Source organism: Babylonia areolata, chromosome 28 (assembly GCF_041734735.1).
Source record: "Babylonia areolata isolate BAREFJ2019XMU chromosome 28, ASM4173473v1, whole genome shotgun sequence".
NCBI classification, from domain to species: Eukaryota; Metazoa; Mollusca; class Gastropoda; order Neogastropoda; family Buccinidae; genus Babylonia; species Babylonia areolata.
In genome coordinates, this window is record NC_134903.1 from 7,244,095 (window position 1) to 7,254,094 (window position 10,000).

Here is a 10,000-nt window from a genome sequence, read left to right on the forward strand (position 1 = left end):
TATGACCGTTTTTACCCCGCCATATAGGCAGCCATACTCAGTTTTCGGGGTTGAAACAACAAATCAACGTTCACAGCTGAACACACTGCGATATTGATGGCCTTGAATTTTCGAATTAATTTTTACACGAGTCTTTTTTTTTTTTTTTCAACGTAATTTTCCGTGTTGATTCCAAGTCAGTGCTTCAGGCGCTACATTCATCGAAATTACAGACAAGATGTGAAATGATAATTAGTTAAAACCAGTCATTTAACTATTGCTTTATGTTTGCGAGGCATTACAATCACGTTCTGCTGGATACCATCTCAGTCCTGGTTTTGTTATAACGATAAAGCGGACATAGTTCAGCAAAACAAGGAGCAAAGTGTCGTCCTAAGTCAGTTCATACATTCCTTTGTCCTTTTAAGAAATTTACAGTTTAGAATCGAATCGTTCAGAATCGTAATCATGGTAACAGTTTCAAATTTCCTTTGTGAAATACCGTACAAAGTAGGGTACATGAATTTTACAATTACCAATATATAAAAAACAACAACAGCAAAATGCATGTCCATATAAAGAAAAAAAAACAACATCCCTCGTGTGTAGATGGAAAACTAATGCTTTTAACTCTCTCCATACGAACGGCGAAAGAGACGACGTTAACAGCGTTTCACCCCAATTACCACCATCAAAATATTGCAAGTGGAAGGCTCTTATACTGAAGAGGTGAATGTTGACAAATAATACCACAATTCTGACGACAGAAGCTAAAGGTTGGGTCATTCAGACACCCACTGGACATCCGAGGGGTCTGTGTAGAGGAGAAGAGAGGACTGGCCGTACTGAGTGAGTTAAAACCGAAATACACCAGGAATATCACATGTATGATAGTCAGTCGTGTCCGACTATGACCATCAGAACAGCAGAGGAGGCAACTGCTGTTCCGACTATTTGGGGCTAGAATTTGATTATAATGGAGAGTGTCTTGCCCAAGTACATCCCCAATATCTCGGCCAAGAGGGTTTTAGGACAGTCGGCGTTGGGATGGTTCCCAAAGGCCAACTAGCCCACAAGGCTGCAGCACTAAGAGCCAGTGCAATTTTGCCTCCTAGTTTGAGAGTCATAGTCCTTCACAAAAGACTAAGTAGTAAATGGTTTCCCATTGACTGGAGAAACCATTGATAATACAGCTCTCACTTTGCTGTTGGCCCAAATGTAAACTTATGTCAATCTGTGATATAAGCCGAATATCACATATATTTGCGAACAAAATGTCATTTCCTGAACATGTTCTTACCTGTGATGTTATGAAGCAGTATGTCCAAACCCTTAAGACGCTGTTCGAAACATTTTTTGAATCACCAACGTTGAAATATGATTTTCCTTTTTTTGTTTGTTTCGTTATCAAACAGTCCAAAAAGCAAGCACTTTATAAAAGCAGGACTTTGGTTTTCTTCGTCCGAAGTATTTTTTTTTAACTCACAAATCAGGAATGGCAAAATACCAAAGCATAAAGAAACAATCACACACAAGCACGCACACACACACACACACACACACACACACGCGCACACACATACCGCATATTTACTCAGGCCACATTTCCCATACCCAGCTCACACACACTTGTTTCAGATATTTCAGAGTTCCAACATGTAAGCCACCCAGTTAGTGTCAATCATTGTTCTGAAGATTCTGTACTTAATAACTATGGTAAATTGTTGTTGAACATGTGTACTGCCTTTGACTTGTGTATTCTCAAGTTAGAAAATGAATTTATGTTGGAAAAATTTGCGTGGAATGAGGATTATGCTGATGTGTATAGTAACAATAAAATTATATCATCTGAAGAATATCAAGAAAGGATTAACTTTGCAATTAACCTTATTGATGTTGATATAAATCAAGCGTTAAAAGTGTTTAATGAATGCGTTAAGGACGCTGCTGAATGTATGAAGAAACAAATATGTGTAAGGAATAAACTGAAACAGAAAGACTGGTTTGAAGCAGAATGTCGCAACAGTAAAAGAAATGTTCGCATACTTCTTAACAAATTCAGACGCACTTTAGATGTTAACGATCGTCATTGCTTTGGGAAGGCAAGACGGGAATATAAGTATCTGCTAAAGAGAAAGCGAAAACTGTTTTACGCCTATTTGCTGTCAGAATTAGATGCTTCGATTCACAATCAGAAAGATTTCTGGAACAAAGTTCGTAATATTTCATTGAAACGAAAACAGCCTGTTAACAATATTAGTGAGGATATGCGGTTTGAACATTATAAGACTCTTCTTACAAAAGATGTTGATTCTGACAATGTATTTCAGTGGGTCTGTACAGGGGCAAGAGGAAGGGGAAGATTATTTAAATCGCCCGATTTCAACAGACGAAGTAATGTTTGCTGTACGTAAAATAAAAAAACCGTAAAGCTGCAGGACCAGATGGCATAATTGGTGAATTGTTAACTCACTCAGTACGGCCAGTCCTCTCTTCTCCTCTACACAGACCCCTCGGATGTCCAGTGGGTGTCTGAATGACCCAACTTTTAGCTTCCATCGTTAGAATTGTGGTATTCTTTATCAACATTCACCTCTTCAGTATAAGAGCCTTCCGCTTGCAGTATTTTCAGGATGGTTACTGGGGTGAAACGCTGTTAACGTCGTCTCTTTCGCCGTTCGTATGGAGAGAGTTAAAGTATGGTAGTAAAACTGAATCAGTTCTGAATTTTTTTTGGTAATTTTTAAAAAAACTGTTTATTTAACAGTGGTGTCTATCCGGAGAAGTGGACCGAGTGTGTTGTTTTACCTCTTTACAAAAAAGGAGATGTGAATAATCCCAGTAATTATAGAGGTATTTCTCTTTGCGATATTAGCAGTAAACTTTGCAGCACTATCATTAATCATAGATTGCAAGAATGGGTAGAAGACAATAACATCACAGGCGAATACCAAGCAGGATTTAAACGGGGCTACTCTACTGTGGATCATATGTATACTATAAAGGCTTTCGTTCAAAAACAATTCTCTTTAAATCGGAAATTGTATGTAGCTTTTATAGATTCTGAGAAAGCCTTCGACACAATAAATACAACAATTCTTTGGCCACACACACACACACACACACACACACACACACACACACACACACGTTTGAACAGAAGCCTCATATTACACGTGGAGAAAACAAAACAAAACAACTTTGTGTTTCCATTTTGACCAAAGAACTCCCCACTTTGTCTCCACAAAGTCTCTCATTACTTTTGTATAATTACATGGGACTCCTAATTACCCAGTTGTGTCTGCCCCTCCGGCAAACAGCATGTCACGTGCAACAAAACAGGGCCAACTTTTAAGTGCTCTCAGTGTTTACCAGCATATTATTATTGACCTCTTTACAATACGCTTTCCCACTTTGAACAGTCTGCGTGTGTGTGTATGTTTTTGTGTTTGTGTTTGTTTGTTTGTTTGTTTGTTTGTCAGTGTGTGTGTGTGTGTGTGTGTGTGTGTGTGTGTGTGTGTGTGTGTGAGTGGCTTCTCATAACTCACTTACACTGTTTTTTGTTTTTTTTTAAATTAAACCAGTAAACCGCATATCAATAAGTGGCAAAATCACAGAACCAAAAATCATCACCAAAACATCATTTAAGTGGCCCAGGACACACAATACCATTTTTTTAAATTTTTTACCAAAGATATAGTTTCCGATCACCATAACAAACCATCAAAATAGTAGGACGTGCTGGGGGGTGGGAGGGTGGGCGTAGGAGAGGGAGGGTGGGGCGGGGGGGTTGCTCTTCTTCGTTGTTCGTGGGCAGCGACTCCAACGTTCGCAATGTATGTACACGAGTGGGCTTTTTTTTTACGTGTATAACCGTTTTTACCCCGCCATTTTGGCAGTCATACTCCGTTTTCGGGGTGGTGGGGGGAGGGGTTGTTGGTGGGGGGAAGGGGGGGGGGGGGGGGTGAGTACTCAAAAAATATAGACCAGCACTTCTCCCACTGAATAACTACACTTAGCCGTTATTCTGTTGTCCTTCTGTGTTGGAAGGACGGTGGTAGAATGGTTAAGACGCTTATCTGTCAATACAGATCGAGTCCGTAAGAATAGTGATGGCATAGAGGTAACGCGTCCGCCAAGGAAGCGATAGAATCTGAGCGCGCTGGTTCGAATCACAGCTTCAGCCGCCGATATTTTCTCCCCCTCCACTTGACCTTGAGTGGTGGTCTGGACCGAGGTCCCGTGTGCTAGCATGCACTTAGCGCACGTTAAAGAACCCACGGCAACAAAAGGATTGTTCCTAGCAAAATTCTGTAGAAAAAAAAAATCCACTTCGATAGGAAAAACAAATAAAACTGCACGTAGGAAAAAAAAGAAGAAAAAAAGGTGGCGCTGTAGTATAGCGACGCGCTCTCCCGGGGGAGAGGAGCCCGAATTTCACCCAGAGAAATCTGTTGTGATAAAAAGAAATACAAATATGAGTAAGGGCGTGGGTTCGATTTCCCGCACTCGACCTTCTCTCCCAAGGGGTGACTGTAAAATCAAACTGAACGTCTAGTCATTTGGATGGAGACGATAACACTGAGGTCTCGTGTGCAGCACACACTCGGCGTAACACACACACACACACACACACACACACACAGAGACACAAACACACAGAGACACAAACACACACACACACACACACACATACACACACAAACACACACACACGCACGGAGATACAAACACACACAAAACACACACACAAACACACACGGACATAAACACACTCACACAAACACACATACACACACAGACACAAACACACACACACACACACGGACACAAACACACATACACACACACACACACACACACACACAACACACAAACACACACACAAACACACACACACACACACACACACACACACACACGGACACAAGCACACATAAACACACACACACACACACACACACACACACACACGGAGATACAAAGACACACACACACACACACACACACACACACAACACACAACACACACACACAACACACAAACACACACACAAACACACACACACACACACACACACACAAACTCACCCATCCGAAGGGCCGAACTTATCGGAAACGAGACGTGTTGAACGTGTTTGTCGCATCGTCCAGTTTGTCCGGAACGCAGGATAACCGGGCTTTTCTTGGTCCTTTAAGATAGCCTCCTTTGCTGAGACAACAAAATCAACAGCAACAAAAAACTTTAAAAACAAAGAGATAAATGAATAAATATATAAATGAATAAATAAATAAATAAATAAATAGATAAATATTTAAATACACACAAAAAAAAAAAAAAGTAGATAAATAGATAATGGGTAATAAATGTCCAAAAAAAAAAAAAAGAAAAAAAAAGAAAAGAAAAGAAAAAGAAAAAAAAAGAAAAAAAAGAGAACACACACACACACACACACACACACACACACACACACACACACACACACCTTTAAGCAACCATATCTATCTATCTATCTATCTATCTATCTATATATTGTTGTCTTCAGTTTAACGTCTTTCCACTTGAAGTGATATTAGACGGGGAAAAAAAAAAAAAAAAAAAAAAAAAAAAAACCGGGGGGGTAGGGGCTGTGAGAGGGGGAGGGGTAAAAGTGTGTGTATGTGTGGAGGGTGAATAGGGAGAGACAACGCTAGGAAAAATGGAAACGTTATAAACGCCAACATCAAACAAATATAACATCTATAACAAATGTCCTATAGGACTATGCAGCAAACCTTCTGCAATAACAAATAACATATTGGAATTGTTAATAACACATTCAAAAGAACTTTTGGTGAAGTCTGGCAAAAAACATTTTAGATTCTGACATTCGAATATTACATGGTTGCTAGAAATATGTTCTCCACATATACATCTGACATCTTGCTGAACTTTGTTACAAAAGCGTTCAGTTTTATCCTGTTTGATAATGTATGAATCTGCCTTAATCTTATTGAATTACTGTATGTATTTGACTGATTGATAGTTCCCGGTTGTTGACCATTAATTACACTATGGTTTAAAGCTTTGCCGTTTTCTTGGTATAATTCTCTGATTTTGTTCCACGATGTTTTTTCTAGTATTCGATAACCCTCTTGTACAGATAGAGGCACATAAAGTTCTATGGTTCCCTGTTCGTTCTTTGCACCTTTTCTTGCAGTCCTGTCAGCCCATTCATTGTAGAGAATACCAAGATGTGAAGGAACCCAGAAAAACGTAATATGTGTTCCTTTCAAGCTTAAAAGATGTAAAATGTGGCTGATTTCTAGTATGATTTTAGATTTGTTCTTACAATTTGGTGAGTTTAAAGCACATAATACAGATTTGGAATCAACGCAAAACAAGACTTGTAGAAGGCAAATTGGAAGATCAAGAATATGATTTAGAGCCATAAGAACAGCAATAAGTTCAGCAGTGAATATTGAACGATTTTTACCAATATAGTATGATCTTTCCGTTTTCAGTTCTGGTATAACGAAAGCTGAACCTGCTTGGCCATTGTCTAATAGTGAGCCATCTGTGTAGATCTGTAAATGATCACGGTATCTATTTTGAAGGTGTACTCGGACTTCCGTTGCCATGATATTCGGATTTTCATTCTTTTTAATGTCAGTATGATTAACATCAAAATGTGCTTTATTCATCTCCCAGATGGGGTATGGACTTACGGTCTTCTGTGTGTCTACGTCATCTGAATTGATTTTAGATTTTTCGAACAGGTTTGACACAAACGTGCCAATGGGAGTTAAATAAGATATGTTTTTAGCTCTTTTGGGGAAGTTGTTTTCGGATGTAATTTTTACTTCCTCTGATGTATAATTTTCAGTTGTTGAGCTTCTCAGTACGTATTTAGCACATGCGAGGTTTCGGTATTCATCTAAAGGTAGTACTCCTATTTCTTTGTATGTTCCGAGGGTCGATGCATGGAAAGGTACACCAAGGGCAAGTCTATATGCTTTGCAGTCTATGCTTTGAAGTTTCTTTAGCAAATATTTTGGAGCATTGAAAAAGACTTCTTGTCCATAGGATAGTTTGGATCGAATAAGTGATGATGATAAATGTTTCAAAATCGTTGTATCTTGTCCCCAGTATTGTTTACTCACAATTTTGAGTAAGTTTAAAGATTTTCTTGCTTTTGTTAATATATATTCAATATGGCTGTTCCAAGTTAGTTTTGAAGTAAGTATCAATCCTAAAAACTTAACAGTATCTTTATACTGAATTGTCTCATTTTCAATCTTAAATGTTGGTAACTCTTCTGGGTTTGTACCATTGTTAAAAAGCATAATATGTGTTTTTTCTGATGATAATGTGAGACCATTATCAGCAATATATCTATTTAATCTATCTATTTCTCGTTGGTATATTTTCTTGATATAGTTTAAAGCCCTTTTGGATGTATTCCGTTTCATAGTTACATTCATCCACATACATATATCATCTGCGTATTGCACTAGGATCACATCATTTGATAAGTGTTTGGGTAAGTCATTCAACAAGATATTAATAAAACAGGGGCAATAACAGAACCTTGGGGTAATCCCATGTGAAGAGTTTTAGGATTTGAGTATGTATTCCCGACCCGTACCTGTATACTTCTTTCACTCAGGAAATCTTTGATATAATCATAGAGATGTCCTGAAAAGCCAACAGATTTCAGTTTAAAGAGTAACTTTGCATGCCAAACTTGATCATAGGCTTTCTTCACATCAAAAAAAGTTGCAAGAACGTTTTTCCTTCTAGCGAATTGTTGTTTTACATGTGTTGTAAGTTTTACCAAATTATCAATTGCAGATCTACCTCTCTGAAAGCCTGCTTGGTTAATTGGGATAATCTTATTTTTATGACAATAGTACATCAGCCTTCTCAAAATTATTCTTTCCATTAGTTTACCAGTATGTGATGTTAGTGCAATTGGCCTGTAACTGCTCTTATCTGTTTTGCATTTTCCTTGTTTATGAACTGGTATCACAATAGACTGTTTCCATTGTGCTGGGCATTAAACCATCAATCCAACACTTTTGAAAAATGTCAAACAATAAAACAACAAAATTTTCTGGTAAATGTCTCAGCATCTCATTTGAGACTGCATCAAGTCCTACAGATGTTTTCTTTTTAGGGAGGGATACTAATGCTTCTTTAACCTCGTTGAGCGTGAGTGGAGCATTGATGTACTGACTATTATCAGGACATGGATCTGTATAATCACTTTTGCTCTCTTCTTCGGTTCTGTGTTTTCTGTTTTTAAGTGAGAGACCTTCCAATCGCATAGACTCCGAGAACATTTCTACAAATGTTTCTGCCTTCTCTACATTGGACGGGAAATCTTTGTCCTTTATCTTAATAGGACAAGATGGCAAATTTATACCTTCTTTCATTTCATTAAATTTTTTCCATACCTTTTTAGTATCTTTATGATCAGAAATCTCCCTATTACAGAAGGAAGACCAATATTGTCTTTTTGCCTGTGCAATGACCATGTTGCTATGATGATTTGCCTTTTTCTTTTCAATAAGATTCTCTGGTGATTTGTTGCTCAGATAAGTAATAAATTTAGATTTTTTATTATCTACTGCTGCTTCGCAGGCTGGTGTCCACCAAATATTTCCCGAATGCTTGCTTGATTTAAGTGAATTGTATTTTGGAATTGATATGTCGGCAGCTTGTAAAATGGTGTCAGTAAAGAATGAATACAATGTATCTATATCCGCGGTGTTTATGAACTCTGTGTTATAGCTAGCAAGCATACTTTCGAATTTCTCCCAGTTAGCATCTTTATATTTATATCTTGGAACTTTGTCTTTTTGAAATTCTGTAGGTCTTTGAGTTACATTAAAAGTCATGATGATCGGTAAGTGATCACTTCCTAATGTATCTTTATATGTCGTCCATTTACATTCTGGATACAACGTATGGGATATGAAAGACAGATCTATAGCAGATGCCCTGTGAGTGACAATATCAGGGATTCTGGTAACGCTGCCATCATTTAAAAGGCTCAAGGAGGAATCAACAATATTTTCTACAAAGCGGTTACAAGTAACTGATACACAATCTTTGTCCCAAAAAGGAGAATGGGCGTTAAAATCTCCCCCAATCAACCATTTTTCATTATCCTGAATATTATGTAACCATTCCGTGTTTACTTCGTTAGGGCCTCTCGGTAAATACACAGATACAACACGTAGAGTAAGATGATCACTGAACCTAATACGTGCCGCGCATGAATGAAAATCTGGAGTAGTGTTAGGTGCTGGTGGAGAGCATACGGTGTACTCTATTCCTTCTTGAATATATAGTGCGGCACTGATTTTTGTGGCAGCATCTACATTCTGGTGCACAGGTGGGTAATAATAACCTGGAAGCTTGGGTAATTTATTCTTCTTAACATTAAGTGATTGTAATATAAGTGCTTGGTAGTTATTATTTGCCAAATGTTGGATAAGATATGGTAAATTTGTGGAGATGGATCTAGCATTCCACTGCATAACCTGGATTGCCTGTTTGCGAATGGGGGCATTATGGAGGAGAGTATGTGTATGTTGGGTATAGTGTGTGGAGGGTATAAGGAAAAAGAAAATAAGAAACTCTAAATTAGAAAATAAAACAACAACAACAACAATAATAATAACAATAATAATAATAATAATTATACAATTTGTGATTGAGTCAGCTACTTATTCGACTTACCACAGTTGTAAATCGAAAATTAAACAGTAATTATAGACACTTAACAGTAGCTGTATGGACTAGTTATGAAAAAAATTAATAAATACATAAAATAAAATAAAATGCTCAACGTCTAATAAGATGAAATTATATTGTGTTAGAAACGGCGAAGTGTAGAAAACTCAGCAGTTCTGTCTCTGTGGTGAAAACAGTCAAGGCTGGCTGTGGCGTTTAAGGTGATGCAAATGTCAATACATGGACCAGTCTGTCAGGACGGCGTAATTGTTGTACCAGTCATGACGAGGACGTGCG

At 37.9% G+C, this 10,000-nt stretch overlaps 1 protein-coding gene across 3 annotated transcripts in view; it reads right to left on the reverse strand.

Moving 5' to 3' along the window:
• The window catches only part of LOC143302057 (uncharacterized), an 84,285-nt gene that overhangs the window by 44,120 nt on the left and 30,165 nt on the right, over window positions 1-10,000 (reverse strand). For all 3 annotated transcript variants that reach the window (XM_076616555.1, XM_076616553.1, XM_076616554.1), the window contains exon 2: window positions 5,071-5,191. In XM_076616555.1, coding sequence (XP_076472670.1) covers window positions 5,071-5,191 — 121 coding nt within the window. The remainder of the gene's footprint in view (window positions 1-5,070; window positions 5,192-10,000) is intronic.